General features: G+C 37.8%; 2 protein-coding genes across 3 annotated transcripts in view; one reads left to right on the top strand and one right to left on the bottom strand.

Moving 5' to 3' along the window:
• The window catches only part of PCNX4 (pecanex 4), a 41,208-nt gene extending 36,067 nt beyond the window's left edge, over positions 1-5,141 (bottom strand). The window contains exon 1 of one of the 2 annotated variants that reach the window (XM_036099583.2): positions 4,469-5,141. The gene's annotated coding sequence lies outside the window, so the exon portion shown is untranslated. The remainder of the gene's footprint in view (positions 1-4,468) is intronic. The other variant, XM_036099584.2, reaches the window with a different exon arrangement.
• Positions 5,142-5,305: 164 nt separating this feature from the next.
• RTN1 (reticulon 1) overlaps positions 5,306-24,443 on the top strand; it is a 383,578-nt gene continuing 364,440 nt past the window's right edge. The window contains exons 1-2 of the mRNA XM_078053773.1: positions 5,306-5,334; positions 24,275-24,361. Of these exons, the coding sequence (XP_077909899.1) occupies positions 5,321-5,334; positions 24,275-24,361 (101 nt within the window). The 5' untranslated portion in view covers positions 5,306-5,320. The remainder of the gene's footprint in view (positions 5,335-24,274; positions 24,362-24,443) is intronic.

Below are 24,443 nucleotides of genomic sequence, written 5' to 3'. Positions count from 1 at the left end.
TGCAATGAACACAGGAGGGCAAATACCTCTTCAAGATTCTGATTTCAATTCTTTTGGATAAATACCCTTAAGTGGGATTGCTGGATCATATGGTAGCTCTGTTTTTAATTTTTTGAGGACCTTCCACACTGTTCTCCATAGCAAATGCACCATTTTGCATCCTATTAACACTTTACATGGGTCCTAATTTTTCCACATCCTTGCGAACATATGTTATTTTTCTTTCTTTTTTTTCTAATAGCTATCCTAACAGGTATAAGGTGACATTGAATCCACACATATTTATTGCACACTTCAGCACTGTGCCTCAACTGTATTTTTGTTATACTTTCAGGAAACTTACTATCTCCTATTTGTCAAATTTTATTAAATCTTTGCTCTCATATTTTTAATTTGTAAGAGTACACCTTTAACCCCTAGATATTCCTTTTTATAGAATCCTATTATTATTTCATTAACATGGTCTATCTTTCTGAGAATATTCACTACACATACGTGTGCATACATGCAGATAAATGTCATTTAATTTCTTTGTAAATTGCCTTTTTGGGTCCTTTGTCTCTTTTTCTTTTAAAGTGTTCACATCTCTTATTAATTTGAAAGGACTTTTTACATATGAAGGATATTAGCTCTGACATATGTTATAATCTTTTTTTCTCCCCCTACGTTAACTTGCTCTTGAAGCACTGTTAGAAGATGCTGGTGAAGATTAAAGAGTTCATTCTGACAGCTGTTAATATAGACAAATATGTTAACCTTCCTTTCATAGAGAAATAGCTAAATGAAAATTTAGTACTTTCCACACATTTAAACTTTTGAATACCCATCATGTACTAGGTAATGGTAATAAGGCTGATCCAAAGAAGTTTATAATCCAGTGGGATACAGATTATTTCCCTCTCAAATAATTATTACTGGTAAAAACTCTGGAATTATTTTAATTTTCATTATCAAGAGAATAAATGATACACAAAGTTAGTCTATAAATAACATAAAATTATTAAACAAAATTAACTTGTCAAGAAAAAGTAATTCCTGCTTGTTTAAAAAATGTCTACACAAACTCTGTCAGAAATATATAGAATGTCCTCATCCATGTTCCTAAAAAGTATTTTTAAAAATTTGAAAGGAGGGGCGCCTGGGTGGCTCAGTTGGTTAAGCGACTGCCTTCAGCTCAGGTCATGATCCTGGAGTCCCGGGATCGAGTCCCGCATGGGGCTTCCTGCTCAGCAGGGAGTCTGCTTCTCCCTCTGACCCTCCTCCCTCTCATATGCTCTCTCTCTCTCTCATTCTCACTCTCTCAAATAAATAAATAAAATCTTTAAAAAAAAAAAAATTGAAAGGAAATATACTGAAGTTCTACTTTTCACACCTTTACTAATTTGGAAAACAAAAAACTTCAGGTCTGGAAAAGAAACAAAATGGCTTACACCTGAGTACTCAAAAAACATGCTATGACACAACTTTATTCTCATCTGCCCTGGATAAAGTGACCTGTTCCTGTCAGAGCAGTTCTAACAAAAAAGCACCTATGGACTTTTTTGATAGCCAAGTGCTAACTGTTGAGGATATTAGCAGGAATCTAGAGATGCAAAGATAGCCACCCCTATAATTCTGAAAATACTCTATGAATCCTAACTAAATGCCATACCAGTGACAAACAGCTAAATTCTTGAAGAGCCTTTTGAAAGACATTGAGTGCTAAAACATGAAAAACACATTTCATGTTATAGTTTATCAATTATGTAGTAAGCAGTCTCTTCTAACCACCAATAAAAGGAAAATCTACTCAAGCACCTAAAAAGAGTCTTAAAGTGAAAGAACAAGCACAATAACATCTCTTTGATCTACAAAATGGTATTTATTCAAATTCAAGATTTTAGGAGGGTCTTTGAATCTAAGAGTTTTCTGTTTACTCACAGGAATTGGTTTGTAGAGAAAACTGACTGGATGGAAAGGCTAAGTAGATAGCTCAAAGGATCTATTTAGTGCAGATACTGGGAAAGCTTCATAGGTAGAATGATGAGTTGTCAGTTCTATGATTCACCCTTCTCAAATGTACAACACTAGAATATGAATTATTAACATTCCATTACTTTTGGAAAAATAAGATGGTAGAAAATAGCCAAAAGTCACATCAGCGCCTCACAAATATGCAGCTGGCCCAGCTGACACTTCTCTTCCAATCTACATTTCCCACACTGCATACGTCTTACCAATTATAAATTCAAAGCAATTAACAAGTTTTTCTTTCAAAATCAAGTGTCAGGTGAACGAAGTCTACCATTCACATGAATTACCAGAAATAAACCAACTTACTTTACAGAAAAGAAAACTGAGAACCAGTGAAATTAAGTGACTTAACCAACACACCATGTCAGTTGGTGGCTGACTGAGTTTTTCAATCATACCAAGCCACTGCCAAATGAAAGGGAATTTTATTTTTGAGGCTAGAAAAATAGAAGGATAATTTGGGAGAGTTTCCAGGGAAAAGTGGGCCTGAGAGGAATCTCCAAAATGTCAAATGGGAAACTTGTTAGCTAAGCCAGCATGAGGGCATTGGCATGCAGGACTCCTTGATAAGAGATAAAGAAACACAAATGGGAAAGTGTCTAGAAGAAAAGGTTCTCACCATCAAGAAAATGAAAACAACACTCAGAATGGGAAAAAATTTTTGCAAATCATATATATGATAAGGGATTTACATCCAGAATATATAAAGAACTCTTACAACTCAATAGTGAAAAAAAACAAATAAGCCAATTTAAAGGATTAAAATAGACATTTCTCCAAAGATAATTTACAAATTGCTAATAATCACACAAGACAATGCCCCACATCATTACTCACTCATTAGAAAAACGCAAACCAAAACCACAACGAGATATCACTTCAAATCCACTTGACTGGTTATCAAAAATAGTATTGGTGAGATTGTGGAGAAAACCGAACCCCCAAGTTGTGAGCCAAAATGGTGCAGCTGCTTTCAAAAACTGTCTGGCAGTTCCTAAAAAGGCTAAACATAAAGTTACCATATGACCTAGCAATTCTATTCCTGGGTATTTACCTAAGAGAAATGAGAACATAAATCTACACAAAAATTTGTACACGAACATTCATTGCAGAAATATTAATAGCCAAGAAGTGAAAACACCCAAAATGTCCATCAACAGATGAAATAAAATGTGGTATATCCATACGATGGAATATTATTAGGCTATAAACAAGAATGAAGTACTGACATATGCTACAACATGGATGAAACTTGTATGCTTCCATTTATATGAAATGTCCAGAACATGCAAATCTATAAAGACAGAGAACAGTTTAATGTTTGCCTAAGGCTGGTGGGGATCGTGACAAGGGTGGGAGGGAGTAATTCCTAAAGGATAAAGGGCTTTTTAAAGGGGTGATGAAATGTTCTAAAATTGACTGTAGTAATAGTTGCACAATTCTGTGAATATACTAAAAACCACTGTACACTTTTTAAAATCTTTAATACATTTAAAAAATTTTTAAATGTAAATTCCAGTTAGTTACATACAGTATATTAGTTTCAGGTGTTGAATTGTACACTTCTAATGAGTGAACTGTATGGAATGTGAACTCCATTTCAACAAAGTTCTTACAAAGGAAAAAGAAACAGAAAAGTTCCCTAACCCGGTACTGTCTGTTAATAACTAGTAGGAATTTTAAGAGTGGCTGACAAGTGTCGCAGTTAAATTACTAAAATGGCAATATCTGGTCATGAGTCTGGCTCTGGATGCTATGATAAGGGTTTGGAGATTTGACATGGGTGGTAGTGGACACTCAATAATATAGAGGATGGTCTTTGCCCTAATTGTAAGAGTGATTCACACACACACACAACAAGAATCCACCTAATATTATATATCGCTGAATAAAAGAGAAATGATTGGTAAAGAGCAGATAATCATTTCAAAGATCTGATAAATAACCTCTGATGTTGTAGATTCATTGATGTAAACATCGGTCCTTGACAGTTGTGAAAAGAGGCAGCAGATGGGGGGCGCGGGGGAAGAGGTATTCATGTTCAGGGGCCAGAAGTTGACCAAGTTGGGGCAAACGCGGTTTAGTTGGAGGTAAGGAAAGAGTACAGTACTGTCTAAGGGATGCAATTTGTACACTTTATTGGGGTAACAAGGACATCACTAAATCAAGACTCAATGGACCATTTTCCATTTCGCAAGTGTCTCTTAGAAACAAAATGCTGTAACTCAACAAGCTAAATCAGTCTTTTGAAAGAAAGTTAAAGTCACATTGGATTGATTCCTCTAGCCACTGAGTTCACCTTCCGTCTAAAGTGCAATAATCGCACTTGAAGGTTTTATAACGAAGAACGAGAAATCTGTGGCAATTAAAACTGCCAGAACAACGTGGCTCTGCATAGGCTTTGAAATTTAGGTGACCAAGACGTCCCCAGGTGGGTGTCGGGGAAGGAACGTACCTCGAGTCACCCGAGGAAAGCGGCGATGCGAAGGAATCCCGGGAACTGCATTTTTGCAGGTAAACCCGGGTTGGGCGATCCCGCCCGGAGGCTGCCTGCGACCCGAACGCAGAGGCAGAGAAGCTCTAGTGGCCAGGTAACCGGCTCACCGCGATCGCGCCTGAGCCTTCTCCGCGTTTCCATGGCTAACGTCAACTCTAGCGGGCGCCACCGCCGCGGAACCTAGACCTGGCTCGGGGGCGGTTCGGGCGCTCGACTCGCCCCGCCCCTCAGCTTGTGCTCGCCCTGGGGCGCTTCCGCACCCGCCCGCTAGGCGAGGCGGAGGTGGGGAAGAGGCGCGCTTCGTTCACTCCAGGCGTGGGCCCACGCTCCCCTGATTAAGGGTCGTGGGAGTCTCTCCCGCTCTGGCCTCGCTTTGGGCCTCCACCGAGGCGAGGGGGGAGGATCTCAGCAAGCTCTGAACTTTCACCCAGGGCCGCGCCCCTACGCAAGAGCGCCGTTTCCCTGGTGACGTGACGTGTCCGAGGGAGTGGGTAGTGCTTCCTGGCAGATTGACGTGCGGCCGCCATTTCGCGAGCTTTGGCTTGAGGGTGGTCTGACTGCAGTCTCAGGAGTGTAGTGTGACTCCAACCGCTCGCCGTCTCGCGAGTTCCATTAACTATATCAGCACTTTGGCCATCACCACCCAGCACACCCACGGTAATAAATGCTTTTAAGTAATACTTCATACATCCTCTTCGGCTCGGAAGATTTGGAACTGAATATACGTGCTAGCTATTGCCCTTTATTGCATATTTTTTCTCCCTGAGGAGATTTTTAGATGCAAGGAACCACAATGTCCATCATTGAATCATGCTACTAAGAAGGTATCTGTTTATTAATAAAATAAGGCAAAGTCCACGTATCCTAATTGGGAGAAAAAAAAAAAAGCCGTAGCGGACTGTTAATACTTAGAGGCAATTTAAGGTCGGGGAATCTCTGTAGGATGGCCACAGAGTCCCAGTTTTGCTAGTTTAAAGTTAGACGCCCACCGCCTCCATTTTCCATGAAGTTTGATTTCTTCCTCATGCTCTGGACATCTTTCAGATTGCTAGTTGGAAGTCCACAAGGCGGCCCCTTAGAGCGTTAAATTGGTAATTGGTCTCAAATGATTTAGAGGCTATTTAAGGGAACTCCGAAGCCAATTTGTCAGTATTTTGTGTCAGGTACTTGTGTTTCCCTAAGTGATTGACACTCTAGCAGTTCTGCATACTTGGGACTCCTGAGTGTTCAAGGACTGTCTTATTTATTTGGATCTCCTTACCTCAAGACTATAAATGCGGGCTTTTTTGTTTTCTGGCTTTACTGGAATTGATGGCTTAGTTCTTAAACATCTAGGTTTTCAGGCCATAATAGGAAAAATTTTTGTGTGTTAATATTAAAAGAAAGCCAAAGCTTAGATAGATAGATAAATGCTACTCTATTCAGAGGGAAAATGTAGTTTATTAAGTATTTGGAAGAAAACCTTGTGCAGAGTTTCGATGATGTACATATACTTCGAAGACACAATTAGTAGGTAAACCTTTCATAGTTCGGTCTGATGGGGAAATGGACTCTTAATGTTTCCCATACTTTGGGGGAAGACATAACCTTAGTCGTCATGGGTCAGGGTACCACATTAAGCATCTTTGAGGCATCTGCAATTGCTAGGAAGTCAGTGTAGTGTGGTTAAGAGTAGACGCTCTGGAGTCAGGAAGTCCTAAGTTGTTGGAACCCTGACATCACAGCTCACTACAGGGGTTACCTAATCTTCCTGGTGCTCAGTTTCCAAGTCTTATAAAATAGGGTTAATAATGGAGACAAAATTTATCCCGCAGGGAGTTGGGTAGATTGGGTTAAATAACTGTAGATCGCTTAGTTAGGCACAGCTTAAGTGCTTAGAATGAGCTATTCTCTTCATGTAGAGAGGCTGTATTTTTGTCACCCTAAATTACGTATAATTCAATCAGAATTAATATTTTTGTTGTTGTAATACCTGCTGTAGATATTTGGTTGTTAAATTTTTCTTTTTTTCCAGTATGTTTGTTGCTTTGCACTTGGAATAAAATTAGTAAAGCTTATGGTACAAGGCCTTTGGTTACTTGTACATAAAAAGTATTCATTCAGTATTTATTGAAATAGTAGATGATGTTTGCCAGGAACCACACCTATTTGCTGCAGATACAAAGTCAAATAACACATGATCCCTATCATCAAGGAATTTACCAAAATATAATGAGAGACTAACCAGGACATAAGTAATTAGAGTATGTGATAAAGAGGCACTGGAGCCATAGAAACACAGAAGTGGGACATAGGAGTCATTCTAGGGAAATTCAGGATGGCTGCAACAGAGGTATAAAAAATAAGTACAAGTTAGCTGGATGAAGATGCAGGAGAAGAGGTATTCCAGAATGGAGACCATAATTCATTCATTTAGCAAATATTTAGAGGATAAGTCAGATACCTATGAGCCCTATTTAATTTTAACCTTATGGAGGTAGCTTATTGTTATTCTCATTTCAAATACAAGGAATCTGGAGCTTCAGAAAAGTAAAATAAATGAGATTTGGAAATGAGCCTATATCTGTATGTCTTCAAGATCCATATTTTTTCTGTTAACCCTGCTGATTGACATAAAGTGAAACATTACCAAAAATCTGGAGCTGCTTCTTTAGCCAGAGAAAATGTTTACCCAGCCATTATCACGGCATACATGTTTTTGTGTAATGGTTTTGCCCATTTTCAAGTTAGTCCTCTTGCCAAAAAGTAAAAAACAAAAGAATCCAGTTAAAAAACCCTCACTCTGCCCCATTGCCCACAGGCCACTGACTAGAGGGCTCTGAAAATAATACAGAGCTGCAGCACGGGGTAAGATGATTTAAAGTGGAAAAGTGGCTTCAGGGAATTTGAAAGCTGAACTTCCAGGGCAAGGCAATAGAAAAGCTAAAATTTGTAAAGGTTTGGATTAGGGTGGGGAATGGGTGGGGGTGGGGGTGAGGAGACCAAAGAAAAAGATGAGCTAAGTTTCAAGCTGTGTGACCACAAAGTTTGAGGTACCCTTAAAATAAGCATAGGAGGAAGAATAGGTTTGGAAAGATAAACCACTTTGAGACATTATGTGTTTTAAGGGCTTGTGGGATATGTCCAGTTGCAGATACAGGATTGGACCTTGGGAGAGACAGGTCAAGACATAGAGATTTGGAAGTATTCTACATTTTTAAAAAAATTATTTGAAATCATGAGATTAAAAGAGAATGCCAGGGTTTGGATATTAGTGAACATGAAGAAAACCATTGGGAGAGAAAAAAGGGACTATAAAATGAGATGATCAGTTTTTTACATGGCTTGTTGAAATTCATCTAATTTCTTTATGTCACAAAACATATGCATATAAATGTGTATAAAGACCATATGAATGGGCATGTGGTGGGTAGCAGTTTTAGTATGTTCACAGGCATATGGGTTGGGTGACATTGAGTTATGAGGACGTTAAAGACAGGGAGTAGGGTATTATGGTAAGTGAAATAAGTCAGAGAAAGACAAATACCACATGATTTCACTTATATGTGAAATATGTGAAACAGACCGATAAATACAGAGAACAAATTGATGGTTGCCAGAGGGGAGGGGGATGGCGAGATGGGCAAAATGGGTGAAAGATAGTGAGAGATTCAGGCTTCCAGTTAGGGAATGAATAAGTCACAGGGATAAAAGGTACAGCATAGGGAATATAGTCAATGGTATTGTTATAAGGTAGTATGGTGACAGGTGGTAGCTGCACTTATAGTGAGCATAGTATAACTTATAAACTTGTCCAGTCTCTTTGTTGTACACCTGAAACTAATGTAACATTGTGTATTAACTATACTTCAATAAAATAAAGACAAGGAGTGACCAGTTGTTAATTATGAAGTTTCACATTGAAACTTCCTTTAATATAGAAAAAAATTTCATACTAGGTAAACATTCATAAATAGGACTATAAAATAAACGATGTATAATGTAATCATAGCTTGCCATTAATTAGTTTTAAACTTTGTTGTAATATATATTTTAAATTACAATTCTGAAAAGTTTTTTTCTTTTTTTAAAGATTTTATTCATTTATTTGACAGAGAGAGAGCACAAGTAGGCAGAGGCAGCAGGCAGAGGGAGAGGGAGAAGCAGGCTCTCCGCTGAGCAGGGAGCCTGACTCAGGGCTCAATCCCAGGACCTTGGGCTAATGACCTGAGCCGAAGGCAGCTGCTTAACCGACTGAACCACCCAGGCGCCCCTACAATTCCAAAAAGTTTATATTAATTTCTGATGAGTGTAGGGTGAAAAGGGTAGAATTTCTCAGATTTTGGTTTTAAGAATTTTTAATTTTCTTGTGTAGTTCTTAAAGTTCATTATTATTTCACATCAATAACTTCACAGATTAGATTTTTAATTTTAGGAGTGTTTTAGTTAATATTATTTTAGAAAGTTGTCACCACTGGAAACTTATTTTAGGTATTTGTTTAGAAAGAGCATAGTAGGGGTGCCTGGGTGGCTCAGTTGGTTAAGCATCCGCCTTCAGCTCAGGTCATGATCCCAGAGTCCTGGGATCAAGCCCCCCGTCGGGCTCCGTCGGGCTCCCTGGTCCTTGGAGAGCCTGCTTCTCCCTCTCCCTCTGCCCGCTGCTCTGTCTCTCTGTGTCTCTGTCAAATAAACAAATAAAATCTTAAAACTAAAATAAAATAAAAAAATAAAAGAGCACAGTAGAATTATTGATAGAATGAAAATCACTAAATTAGAATATTTAAAATTATGTTAAATTTTGTAAGAGTTTGTGAGTATAACCTTCATTGAAAGATCAAACTCCAAATATCCACATGCATATTCACAATTTGACTCTTTACAAAAATTAAGGTACACATAGATCTGCATTACTTACAACAGTTCCCCCTTATTTTGGCACACGTAAATAAGAGCTGACTGTGCAGATGAGATTTCATAGTCTTTATTCCCAGTGTCCTACACTAAGATTGGGACATAAATTAACATCTTCTATTGAAACTGTTACCAAGGATATGTCTTAGTAATACTAATTTGTAAAGCTAGAGCTGAAGTTTTTAGATGTCCGTTTCCGGCATTTACCTGCTAACTTCTTTATTTATAAATGTACCAACTGTTTAGGATCATGTGAACATTATATTTACTTTCCTTTAGAATGAATATATAAGGAAGTGCAATAAACAAATTGCCTGATAAAATTTTTGTTTGGAATTGTAATTGAATGTGGGGGGGGTAAGGTAGAGAGGGAGTTTAGTGTAATTTGTCTGAAGGTAGAGGAAAGTTTATATATCCTCTCAAAATCTTTCCAGACTCAAGATACTATTGCTGTTGAATGGAAAAGTCCTGGTTAGAATGGTTAGAATGATTTCCTACAGCTTACATTGTGATGCCCTCTTTAGGTTAATATATTTAAAAATACGAAAACTGGAGGTTATTCACAGATAAATATGTAAGGGAAATTAAACCACATTTAGCAAACAAAACAAAACAAAACACAAAAACCTTGTACATAAACTATATCAACAACAAAATTTATACATAAAATATAAATAACAATATCAACAATAATCAATGTTGGTGGGATAGTAGATTGCAGGTACACTTTGAAACTTAGCTTGGCTCTGCAGTTCCCTTTGACAGAGAAATTTCATCTCTAGAAATATACTTTACAGATATCCCACCTTTACAGATTTCTCACCTAAGTATGCAACGATATTTGTGCAAAGATTTACTTACAATGTAGCAAAACACAAAACATTCTTCAATAGAGAGCAGGTTAAATAAGTTAGGTAAGTAAGGATTATCTACATGTATTGCTATGCAAACATGTCTAAAGTAAAAAATTTAAAATTTACAATTTGTATAATTTAAAAATGTTAAAACCTAAATGTATGCATGAGCATGCTTTGTATATGTTTATTTTTGAAGGATACATAAGGAACTATGATAGAAGTTAACCTCTAGAAGTTAATTGGGGTTTGATGGGAAGGGGAACTTTTACTTTTTATGGTACTCTTTTGTGCTGTTAATATATATATATTTTTAGTTTTATTGTGTTAACTTTAGTCACCATAAAATACATCATTGGTTTTTGATGTGGTGATCCACGATCCATTGTTTTCGTATTAACACCCAGTGCTCCATGCAGTACGTGCCCTCCTTAATACCCATCACTGGGCTAACCAATCCCCCCTCCCCCCTCCCTTCTAAAACCCTGTTTGTTTCTCAGAGTCCATAGTCTCTCATGGTTCATCTCTCCCTCCACTTCCCCCCCCCCATTTTTCCCTTCCTTCTCCTAATGTCCTCCATGCTATTCCTTATGTTCCACAAATAAGTGAAACCATATGATAATTGACTTTCTCTGCTTGACTTATTTCACTTAGCATAATCTCCTCCAGTCCCATCCATGTTGATGTAAAAGTTGGGTATTCATCCTTTCTGATGGCTGAGTGATATTCCGTTGTATATATGGACCACATCTTCTTTATCCATTCATCTGTTGAAGGGCATCTCTGCTCTTTCCACAGTTTGGCTATTGTGGACATTGCTGCTATGAACATTGGGGTGCATATGGCCCTTCTTTTCACTACATCTGTGTCTTTGGGGTAAATACCCAGTAGTGCAATTGCTGGGTCATAGGGTAGCTCTATTTTTAAATTTTTGAGGCACCTCCACGCTGTTTTCCAAAGTGGCTGTACCAACTTGCATTCCCACCAACAGTGTAAGAGGGTTCCCCTTTCTCCACAACCTCTCCAACATTTGTTGTTTCTTTCCCTGTCCATTTTTGCCATTCTAACTGGTGTGAGGTGGTATCTCAGTGTGGTTTTGATTTGGATTTCCCTGATGGCTAATGAGGATGAACATTTTTTCATGTGTCTGTTAGTCATTTGTATGTCTTCTTCAGAGAAGTGTCTTTTCATGTCTTCTGCCCATTTTTTGACTTGATTATTTGTTTTTTGGGTGTTGAGTTTCAGAAGTTCTTTATAGATCTTGGATACCAGCCCTTTATCTGTAGTGTCATTTGCAGTTATCTTCTCCCATTCTGTGGGTTGCCTCTTTGTTTTGTTGACTGTTTCCTTTGCTGTGCAGAAGCTTTTTATCTTGATGAAGTCCCAAAAGTTCATTTTTGCTTTTGTTTCACTAGCTTTTGGAGATGTATCTTGAAAGAAGTTGCTGTGGGTGATGTCAAAGAGGTTACTGCCTATGTTCTCCTCTAGGGTTTTGATGGAGTCCTGTCTCACATTGAGGTCTTTCATCCACTTTGAGGTTATCTTTGTGAATGGTGTTAGAGAATGGTCGAGTTTCATTCTTCTGCATGTGGCTGTCCAATTTTCCCAGCACCATTTATTGAAGAGACTTTTTTCCATTGCATATTTTTTCCTGCTTTGTCAAAGATTATTTGACCATAGAGTTGAGGGTCCATACCTGGGTTCTCTATTCTGTTCCATTGGTCTATATGTCTGTTTTTGTGCCAGTACCATGCTGTCTTGGTGATCACAGCTTTGTAATATAGCTTGAAATCGGGCAACGTGATGCCCCCAGCTTTGTTTTTCTTTTTCAAGATTTCCTTGGCGATTCGAGGTCTTTTCTGATTCCATACAAATTTTAGGATTGTTTGTTCCAGCACTTTGAAAAATGTCATTGGATGGGGCGCCTGGGTGGCTCAGTTGGTTAAGCGACTGCCTTCGGCTCAGGTCATGATCCTGGAGTCCCGGGATCGAGTCCCACATTGGGCTCCCTGCTCAGCGGGGAGTCTGCTTCTCCCTCTGACCCTCCTCCCTCTCATGCTCTCTGTCTCTCATTCTCTCTCTCTCAAATAAATAAATAAAATCTTAAAAAAAAAAAAGAAAAATGTCATTGGAATTTTGATCGGGATGGCATTGAAGGTATAGATTGCTCTGGGTAGCGTAGACATTTTAACAATGTTTATTCTTCCAATCCATGAGCATGGAATATTTTTCCATCTTTTTGTGTCTTCTTCAATTTCTTTCATGAGTGTTTTGTAGTTCCTAGAGTATAAATCCTTTACCTCTTTGGTTAGGTTTATTCCGAGGTATCTTATGGTTTTTGGTGCTATTGTAAATGGAATCTTTTCTCTAATTTCTCTTTCTACAGTTGCGTTGTTAGTGTATAAGAAAGCAACTGATTTCTGTGCATTGATTTTGAATCCTGCCACATTACTGAATTGCTGGATGAGTCTAGTAATTTGGGGGTGGAGTCTTTTGGGTTTTCCACATAAAGTATCATGTCATCTGTGAAAAGAGAGAGTTTGACTTCTTCTTTGCCAATTTGAATACCTTTCATTTCTTTTTGTTGTCTGATTGCTGTTGCTAGGACTTCTAATACTATGTTGAACAATAGTGGCGAGAGTGGGCATCCTTGATGTGTTCCTGATCTTAAGGGAAAGGCTCTCAGCTTTTCCCCATTGAGGATGATATTCACTGTGGGTTTTTCATAGATGGATTTTAGGAACTTGAGGAATGTTCCCTCTATCCCTATACTCTGAAGAGTTTTAATCAGGAAAGGGTGTTGTATTTTGTCAAATGCTTTTTCTGCATCAATTGAGAGGACCATATGGTTCTTCTCCCTCCTCTGATTAATGTGTTCTATCACATTGATTGATTTGCGAATGTTGAACCACCCTTGCATCCCGGGGATAAATCCCACTTGGTCGTGGTGGATGATCCTTTTAGTGTATTGTTGGATCCTATGAGCTAGGATTTTGTTGGGGATTTTGGAATCCATATTCATCAGGGATATCAGTCTGAAATTCTCCTTTTTGAAGGGGTCTTTGCCTGGTTTGGGGATTAAGGTAATGCTGGCCTCATAGAATGAGTTTGGAAGTTTCCCTTCTGTTTCTATTTTTTGAAACAGCTTCAGTAGAATAGGTATTATTTCTTCTTTGAATGTTTGGTAGAATTCCCCAGGGAATCCATCAGGCCCTGGACTCTTGTTTTTTGGGAGGTTTTCGATCACTGCTTCAATCTCGTTACTGGTTATTGGCCTATTCAGGTTGTCAATTTCTTCCTGTTAAGTCTTGGCAGCTTATAGGTTTCCAGGAAGGCCTCCATTTCATCCAGATTGCTCAGTTTATTGGCATACAGTTGTTGATAAGAATTTCTAAGAATTGTTTCTATTTCCTTGGTGTTAGTCATGATCTCTCCCCTTTCATTCATAATTTTATTAATTTGGGTCCTTTCTCTTTTCTTTTGGATAAGTCTGGCCAGTGTTTTATCGATCTTATTAATTCTTTCAAAGAACCAACTTCTAGTTTCGTTGATCTGATCTACTGTGTTTCTGGTTTCTAATTCATTGATTTCTGCTCTAATCTTAATTATTTCTCTTCTAATGCGTGGCTTAGGCATCGTTTGTTGCTTTTTCTCTAGTTCTTTAAGGTGTAGAGTTAGTTGGTGAATTCGGGATTTTTCTATTTTTTTGAGTGAGGCTTAGATGGCTATGTATTTCCCCCTTAGGACCGCCTTTGTAGTGTCCCATAGGTTTTGGACCGATGTGTTTTCATTCTCATTGATTTCCCTGAATTGTTTAAGTTCTTCTTTGATTTCCTGTTTGACCCAAACATTCTTGAGCAGAATGGTCTTTAGCTTCCAAGTGTTTGAATTTCTGCCAAATTTTTTCCTGTGATTAAGTTCCAGTTTTAAAGCATTGTGCTCTGAGAATATGCAGGGAATAATCTCAATCTTTTGGTATCGGTTGAGACCTGATTTGTGAGCCAGTATATGGTCTATTCTGGAGAAAGTTCCATGTGCGCTTGAGAAGAATGAGTATTCTGTTGTTTTAGGGTGGAATGTTCTGTAAATATCTATGAGGTCCATCTGGTCCAATGTATCATTCAAAGCTCTTGTTTCCTTGTTGATTTTCTGCTTAGATGATCTGTCCATTGCTGAGAGTGGAGTATTGAGGTCTCCTACAATTAATGTATTGTTATCAATATGACTATTTTGGTTAACAGTTGGCTTATGTAGATGGCTGCTCCCATGTTGGGGGCATAGATATTTACAATTGTTAGATCTTCTTGTTGGATAGACCCTTTAAGAATGATATAGTGTCCTTCTGTGTCTCTAATTACAGACTTTAGTTTAAAATCTAATTTGTCTGGAGGGTATGTGCTCTCGTAAGCGCTGTGAATTGTGCAAGACTGTTGAATCTCAGATCTGTACCTCTGAAACAAATAATGCAATATATGTTAAGAAAAAAAAAAAGAAGATAGCAGGAGGGGAAGAATGAAGGGGGGGAAATCGGAGGGGGAGACGAACCATGAGAGACGATGGACTCTGAAAAACAAACTGAGGGTTCTAGAAGGGAGGGGGGTGGGAGGATGGGTTAGCCTGGTGATGGGTATTAAAGAGGGCACGTTCTGCATGGAGCACTGGGTGTTATGCGCAAACAATGAATCATGGAACACTACATCTAAAACTAATGATGTAATATATGGTGATTAACATAACAATAAAAAATTAAAAAAAAAATCTAATTTGTCTGATATAAGAATTGCTACCCCAGCTTTCTTTTGAGATCCGCTGGCATGGAAGATGGATCTCCATCCCTTCACTTTCAGTCTGGATGTATCTTTAGGTTCAAAATGAGTCTCTTGTAGGCAGCATATGGATGGGTCCTGTCTTTTTATCCAATCTGCAACCCTGTGCCGTTTTATGGGAGCGTTTAGGCCATTCACATTGAGAGTGATTATTGAAAGATATGAATTAATTGTCATCATGTTGCCTGTGAAGATGTTGTTTTTATAGATTGTCCCTGTAAATTTCTGTTGTATATCACTCTTGGGGTCTTACTCCTTTTATAGAACCCCCCTTAATATTTCTTGCAGGGCCGGCTTAGTGGTCACATATTCTTTTAGTTTCTGCCGGTCGTGGAAGTTCTGCATCTCTCCATCCATTCTAAATGACAGGCTTGCCGGATAAAGTATTCTTGGCTGCATGTTCTTCTCATTTAGTACCCTGAGTATGTCTTGCCAGGCCTTTCTGGCTTGCCAGGTCTCTGTGGATAGGTCTGACGTTATTCTGATGTTCCTCCCTCTGTATGTAAGGAATCTCTTCCCCCTAACTGCCCTTAAGATGGTTTCCTTGGTTCTAAGATTTGGAAGTTTTACTATTACAGGCCAGGGTGTTGGCCTGTTTTCCTTGATCTTGGGAGGGGTCCTCTCTGCCTCTAGGATACGAATGTTTGTTTCATTCCCCAGATTAGGGAAGTTCTCAACTACAATTTGCTCAAATACATCTTCTAGTCCTTTGTCTCTCTCCACTCCCTCCGGGATTCCAATTATTCTGACATTGGAACGCTTCATGGTGTCGCTTATTTCTCTGATTCTATTTTCATGGATTCTGAGTTGTTTTTCCCTGGCCTCCTCTTTTCCCTTTTTATCTATTATATTGTCTTCCAGGTCGCTTATTCTCTCTTCTGCCTCAGTTACCCTGGCTGTTAGATTATCTAGATTGGATTGGATCTCACTGATAGCATTTTTAAGTTCTGCCAATTCACCTTTCATTTCTGCCCTTAGAGACTCTATGTTGCCATTAATTGATTTCTCCATTCTAGCCATTGTCTTCACAATTGCTAGCCTGAATTCCATCTCCGACATCTTGGTTATATCTGCATCCATTTGTAAATCTGCAGCATAAGTCATAATCTCTGAGTCTTTTCTATTTTGGGGGCTCCTCCTCCTAGTCATTCTGTTGATGGGTGTTTGAGGGAATGTATAGAGTCCAAATTATTGACCAGAACCCAAGCAAGATGCACCTGTTTTCTTGGGACCTTAGGGTTGCTGGCCTCTTGTTTTCCCAGCCTGTCTTCTGCAGGAGGGGCCTGCCGCACTGTTACTCAGGCAACCCTGTTTGGGTGGAGTTGCCCTGCGCCTCTGTGGCAGGGGATGGGCTCAGCGGGAATCAGTTTTTGGGGCTTTTGTTCTCTGGCGGCTTTCCCTGGTGGCTTTCTGCGTCTCTTCCGCAAGTCAGAGCAGAAGAGACCATTTCCAACCCTCTGCCTCAGAGCAGAGAGACTGCAGTCTGTTCTTCAGTGAGCTCTCCAGGCCACACCGTCTCCATTTCTGTCCATGCTGCTATAAACTGCAGCGTCCTAGGTTGTGCACCCCTCCGTAGTGCCCCCAGTCCTGCCTCCAGGTCGGGGCACATCTCTGCCCTTTGTGCTTCTAAAACTGCCAGCCGCTCCCAGTTCACGCGTGTGTGACCCCGCTGCTCCGGGTTTCCACCCCAGGGGCTGCCCTAAAGTCCTTTCCCCGCTGCTACCAGTCTGCAAGTCTATGCCGGTCCCCAGCACGCAAGGCTGTTGCTCACCAGCGGTGTAGGATCCCCACCGCCAGGCACCCTCCCACTGCTGTTTATCCTCCGATATCTGCCCGCGGAATCACGGCTCCCCGCTTCATCCTGTTAATGTATTTTTAACAATATGTATTGCTTTTATAATCTTCAAATACAAAATTACATGCAAAATTAAAGTGGCAATGAAAAATATCTCTACACCCTGCCCCCCAAAACCCCACCAAGCCACTATGTAACCAGAAAAGTGGCATAGTGGATTTTTGTTTTTATAATAGTACCTTTATCCAGAAAACGATTGGAATATATAGTTGCTAGTTTCTGTGAGTAAGTGATTACAATATTGATGCTTTCACAGGGAGAGAAATCTGTTATTTTTAAATGTTATATTACAGTTGAAAACTACAATAAGTTATTTGGCATATCAGTACATTTTGAGCTCTGGTAATCAGAGAGTGTTTAGAATCTGGACCACTCCAGTGATATATCTGTAGGAATCCTTAAAGTGAGTTCATTTTATACTAAATGAGAGCCTTTGCTGAATTTATATATACATTCTCAAGATTATTAGGAGTTCTTTGTAATGTTGCATATAAAATTTTAATTTTTAGTAAATATGTAAATTTTACGTGTATTTTATTTATACAGACATGTATATGTAAGTTATTTGTACATATAGAAAGAGTATATGTTATATATGACATAAAATATATGGGAATCCTATTGAATGAGCAATAACTAAATGTTAATGGAAGAAATTTTCATATGTGGCTTGCCTTTAGCAATATAATTTTATTTTTTTTGTAAGATTTTATTTTTAAATAATATTTACACCCAACATGGGGCTTGAACTCATAACCCCAAGATCAAGATTCCCACGCTCCACCAACTGAGCCAGCCAGGTGCCCCTAGCAATATAAAGTACAACAATTTTAGGGGGCACTTAGGTGGCTCAGTCAGTTGAGCATCCAACTCTTGATTTCGGCTCAGGTCATGATCTCAGAGTCATGAGATGGAGCCCCACCTTGGTCTCCATACTGGGCATGGAGCCTGCTTAAGATTCTCTCTCTCCCTTTCCTGCTGCCCCAACCCACCCCACCCTCTCTCTCTAAAAAAAAAAAAAATAATAAAGTACAACAGTTTTTAATAAAACTTATTCCAGTAATTATACAATTTTTTTTTACCACAGCTGCTTTTTAGGCTTATAGTTTAAATGAAAACCAATGTATAGAAATGAATATTAGAATAATTATTAATCCTACTGAATTAAAATTCTGTTATGTATGAATTTCAAGCCAAATATTGGATTCATGTTTTTACATAGAAATTGTCCTCCTAAAAGACTTTGGAATTAGAAAACGTATATAACAACAAAGAGCAGCACACAAGAAAGAGATGTATTAACTTGTGGAAGCAACCGTGTATTAAGAAACAAACAGGGGAGGTGAGTGCGGGGATGGGTTAAATAGGTGATGCGGATTAAAGAGGGCACTTGTGTTGAGCACTGGGTATGTAAGTGTTGAATCACTAAATTCTACACCTGAAATGAATATTACACTGTATGTTAACTGGAATTTAAATAAAAACTTAAAAAAAACACAAAAACTATGGATCATTTTTGTGGTTTTATATAAAACTGGCCTATGGATTTTTTTCCCTGTGAATCTTCTCCCTTACAACTTTTTCTCTTGGCAGCAATAATGAATAAAATTTTAGAGACAAGCTTTTTTTATGGGCACATAGGGCCTGTCTAACACATGTAATAAAATATTCATGTTCTCTGCTGAAAAAATCAAAATATTTTTATTCTGAATGGCCCAGTTAGTGTAGAGGCATACACTTTGAATTCCACAATTCAGTCAGTGTCCCCGTGCAACTTGTTCCTCTATCATTTGTATGCCCAAATATACTCTGGGCTAGAATATTGGACTATGAAAACCTAAAAGTTATATTTACTTTATAAAAAGACTACCTTTTTAAATCTGTGTCCCTTTTCCCCCAACATTTTCTTTAAAAATATAGTGCATCTTAAAAATACTAACCTGAATGTGATGTGGATTCCTCCAGGAAGAATTTTTATTCCTTTTTCTTCTGGTGCACATAGTGAATAATGTTTGCCTTATGAGAAAGTGAACAAGGAGGGCCCTAAGCTAATTTCCCCTCCTTTTAATTATGGTATTAATATCCCATCCATTACTGCCTCCTCCCAAAGAGAAGGACTCATTCTGTTCAGAAACAAAAGCAGTCCTACCTGAGAACACTCTAAAATACTTTGTACTCTTTTCATAATCCCTATTTACTAGATCAATATTTTCCTCACTCCTTGTCAAAGCATTAACTCAATAAGTGATTTCTTCCTTCTTGGATAAATGGACATGAGAACTTCAGATTACAATGTGGAAATTTAAGAAAACAGTGCTCTTAGTGTGAAGGAAATTCATGCAAATTTTTAAGGTGTATAAGTTTTCTAAATAATCACACTTTAAACATACGAATGAGCTTTATTTATTGTTAAACAGGCCCTCACGAAACATGATTATCATTGGAAAACTGAATTCCATTGACTTTAGTATTGACCACTTTTCCTGGGACAGTGATTTCTGTCAGTATTAACATTAGGTAATTTGTCACCTTAATCAGAATTCATTAACAATTTAGTTTCTGAGGGCTCTCTCTTTAAGGTCAATTAAATAAAAATGTGAAAGCCAGTATTGTTAAGATTTCTGCTACATAATAGTCAAATTATTTTATGTTTAGCCCCTTTGATTAAAAGTAATGGTCAAAGATGTTGAAGCCCTGGAAGGTGATTTTGAAGATGGAGAAGTGCTGGAGCTACCCAGGCAGCAATCAGAAACAATTAGGAAAAATGTACCAAATGCTTCATTCTTTCTCTAGGCTGCATGACAAATTACATTTAATATTTCAGTCTTGTTGCATTTTAAAATAAAGGCCTCCAACAAAGTAATTTTCAGGACAACTCCAATCAAAAGATATTGCTTAAAATTTTCTTATTGCCATAGAAATGAAAAGAATGATTGTCTATGTTGATTAACTTGAAGATTGCTTTGGGAAGAATTTGACAGTTTTGTAACATTCCCATTATAATTTACAACCCTTGAAGAAGAATTGAATACTACACTGAATATCAGGATAGTTTAAATCTTCCTTTTTATCTGGTAATTTTATTCTAGTACCCTAACATAAAGAGGGTACCTTATAATGTATATTTTTAATACATATATAATTGATTTTTATCATGATTCTTTAAAATTATTCTCAATTAAATCAAACAAAATATATAGCATAATATGTATACCAAAAATATTTGTTGATTCCTATCATGCAAAGTTTTGTCAGTTTGGCAGGTACAAAGATGAAATAGAAATATTATTTAATGTCAAAGAACTCACAGTTTAATGGCTAGAAAATTCACAACAAAAAACAAAATAAGACAAAGAAAACCTAGAGCCAATGACATTTTGGTTATGATGAGTTAAGAATGGCTGATACTATTTTGTTTGCTAATACATAAATACTAAATAGAGATTATATCTACCCAATACCACAAAAGATAGCAAGTAAGGAAAGTGACCCCACAATACTATTTTATGTTTAGAATGAAAGGTTATAATTGAGTGAAATTACATTACACCTGGCAATGTATAGGAAATTGTTTACATACCAAGAAAGACCTTTATGCCGGCAAGAAGATTCATTTTTTATGGACCTTGTGATTTGCAGGCCAATGCCTGCAATTTTTATTGCCTTTTTTTTTTTTTTTAATTTATTTATTTGACAGAGAGACAGCAAGAGAGGGAACACAAGGAGGGGGAGTGGGAGAGGGAGAAGCAGGCTTCCCGCCGAGCAGGGAGCCTGATGCAGGGCTCGATCCCAGGACCCTGGGATCATGACCCAAGCCGAAGACCCAACCGACTGAGGCACCCGGGTGCCCCAATTTTTATTGCTTTAAAATAGTTTAAGCCAGTCTAAAATGCACTGGCTATCATAAATTAGCAAAAAAATAAGATTCAGTAATGGTGAGGATTCAGTTAAATGGCATTCTCATGTATTCATTCCTGAATTCAATTAATAAACATGTATTGTGTGTTTACCAGGTGATAGGCAGCTTGTTAGGGAATTAGAGATGCATAGAAGGGTAACTCCCTCCAGTCATGGGTCACTGGTGAGACTGCCAGGGTAATACAAATTGTTATGATCCTTTGGAAATAAATTTAGTGATATTTGTCAACAACTATATAAAAATGTGTAAACATTTTAACATTGATACCTTCCTATGGAAAGTATTCAACAGAAAAAAAGGATATATGAGCATATGTGTTTTTTGTATATTTCTAATGATGTAAATTGGAAGCAACTTGAATGTTCAAAGGTTCAATGATTAAGAAAACAATAGTATTTCCCTTTGGTTGAATATGATACAGACATTAAAATGATAATTTGGGGTGTTGTAATGTCATGGAAAATGCTTAGATGTATAATGCAGAAAAAACCAAAAATTATATAAAATATTACTGTTCTGTAAAATTATACAAATGAGAAAACTTTCGGATTTTAGAAAATAATAGCTGTATTAGCATGGTTAGATGATCATTTCAGTGTTTGTTATTGAAATGCATATTATTTAAAAATAAAACATTTTAATGTATAAAAGTAGTTCTCAACTGAACCCTTGAGCATTGCCTGTGGGAATATAAAGTGGTGCAACTACTGTGGAAAATGGTATGGTGGCTCCTCAAAAAGTTAAACATAGAATTACCATATAATCCAGAAATTCTACTTCTGGGTGTACACTCCAAAGAAGTGAAAGCAGGGACTTGAAGAGGTATTTGTACACCAATGTTCATAGCAGCCTTATTCATAATAGCAGCAAACCAACTGTCCATTGATGGATGAATGGATAGGCAAAATGTGGTATGTATATACCATGGAATATTATTCAGCCTTGGAAAGAAATTCTCATACATGCTATGACATGGATGGACTTTGAAGGCATAATGCTAAGTGAAATAAACGAGTCACAAAAAGAGAAATCCTGTATGGTTCCATTTATATGAGAGTAATCAGATTCATAGAGACAGAAAATAAAATGGCGGTTGCTAGGGGCTTAGAGAAGAGGGAATAGGGAGTTATTGTTTAATGGGTACAGAGTATCAGTTTTGCAAGGTGAAAAGAGATCTAGAGATAGATGGTGATGGTAACACAACACTGTGAATGTACCTAATACCATTCATCTGTACAATTAAAAATGGTTCAGATGGTAAATTTTATGTGTATTCCACCACATTTGAAAAAACAAAGAAAGATTAAAATGGTAAATTTTGTGTTCTGTATATTTTACTACAATAAAAAGTTTTTTTAAGTGGTTGAAGCAATGGATGGATTTCTAGATATGCATCACAAGTTGAAAAGAGGGCTAGTCAATAGATTTAAAAGCACAGTACAGTGAAAAAATGAAACACATAAAGCAGTTGGGAAAAGAATTTTTATTTTATTTTATTTAAATTCTATTAATTAACATATAATGTGTTATTAGTTTCAGAGGTAGAGTTCAGTGATTCATCAGTCTAATATAATACCCAGTGCTCCTTATATCATGTGCCCTCCTTAATGTCTATCACCCAGTTACCCCATCCCCCCACCCACCTCCCCTCCAGCAACCCTCAGTTTGTTTCCTATGATTAAGAGTCTCTTGTGGTTTGTCTCCCTCTCTGATTTTGTCTTGTTTTATTTTTCCCTCCCTTCCCTTATAATACTGTTTTGTTTCTTAAACTCCACATATGAGTGAGATCATATGATAATTGTCTTTCTCTGATTGCCTTATTTTGCTTACCATAATACTCTAGTTCCATCCACGTTTTTGCAAATGGCAAGCTTTCATTTTTTTGATGGCTGAGTAGTATTCCATTGTGTATATATACATATATATACCACATCTTCATTATCCATTCATCTGTTGATGATCATCTGGGCTCTTTCCACAGTTTGGCTATTGTGGACATTGCTGCTATAAACATTGGGGTGTAGGTACCCCTTTGGATCACTACATTTGTATCTTTGGTGTAAATACCCAGTAGTGCAATTGCTGGGTCATAGGGTAGCTCTATTTTTAACTTTTTGGGGAGTCTCCATACTGTTATCCAGAGTGACTGCACCAGTTTGCATTCCTACCAACAGTGTAAGAGGGTTCTGTTCCATTGATCTATGTGTCTGTTTTTGTGCCATTTGGAAAAATAATTTTAAGTTGAGTATCACCAAGTTCTATTGTATTATGTTCAAATTTTTGATTTGAAATTTGTTCTACTTACTCTTCATGCTTTTCTAAGCTCATGTATGTTGGTAGTAGCAAAAAAATGTAGTTGTCAGACCAAATGAACTTTGAATGTTCAATCGCAATTTTAGAGGTGTAAAGAGATGCTTGTGTTAAAAGTGAGAAACCAGAGGTCCAGAGAAGTTAGGATTTAATAGGTAGGTAATGATAAATCTGACTGTGATGGATCCTTTGACTTTTATTACAACATTATTTAAGTTGTATACCACCTCATGCAGGCCAGATTGTAATCTTTTTTTTTTTTTAAAGATTTTATTTTTATTTATTTGACAGAGAGAGAGAGACACAGCAAGAGAGGGAACACAAGCAGGGGGGGTGGGAGAGGGAGAAGTAGGCTCTCTGCTGAGCAATGAGCCTGATGTGGGGCTCGATCCCAGGACTCTGGGATCATGACCTGAGCCGAAGGCAGACGCTTAATGGCTGAGCCACCCAGGCGCCCCCAAATTGTAATCTTTAAAAAAAAATAACCTTATAAAACATTCAATTATTTCTTTCCTATTAAGAAAGTCTTACAACAAACATGAATTTCCTATGGTATAGCTTTAATCTACGTCTTTTACTCCTGATTTTGACTTTCTCAAGCAATTAACTTCCCAGCTTTTCTTTTACCAGGCCATAGTTCCTTTGATCCTAAGAGAAGTTGCATTTTTCTTTACCTTTAAAACTATCTTTTTTATGAATTGATGACCAAATATCCTTCCTACCCCCACTATGGGAAGTGGGGGAACTGTATTTCTTCATTACTCTTTAATTGTAGAACTCAAAACAGAAAGGATATTATCTTCTACATCTTATGCATTGCACTATGTCAGAACACTTCTGGATGCAAATGACAGCAATTGAATTCCCCAAAAGATTTATTAGCGCATGTAATTGGGAGGTCCAAGGGTAGATCTTAAGACTGCATCCAGAGCCTCAAAGACCGCTGTCAGGACTTTCTCCACTCTTGGTTTGCATTGCTTTATTCTTCAAATAGATTCTCTCCTAGTGGCAGACAAATGCTTTCAAAGGCTTCACACTCACATCCTCCCAGTTAAGCAATTGCAGTGGAAGAAATAAATCACTCTCCTAATGTCCGTATCTCAATTTCAGGTCCTGTATGCCTACCCCTATCATTGGCAGCCCCAACACTAACATAGAGTTGAGAAGGAGTTTCCCAAAGGAATCTGAAGAAAGAAGGTAGGAGAATTGTCTGGGCAGACAAAAAGAACAATGTCCATAGTTTACTATACCCCCTTTATAGTGAAGCCACTTTAAAAAT

The sequence above is a fragment of the Halichoerus grypus genome, chromosome 8, assembly GCF_964656455.1.
Source record: "Halichoerus grypus chromosome 8, mHalGry1.hap1.1, whole genome shotgun sequence".
NCBI lineage: Eukaryota > Metazoa > Chordata > Mammalia > Carnivora > Phocidae > Halichoerus > Halichoerus grypus.
The sequence above is the reverse complement of the archived record's forward strand: the minus strand, read 5'-3'. Positions and strand labels throughout refer to the sequence as shown.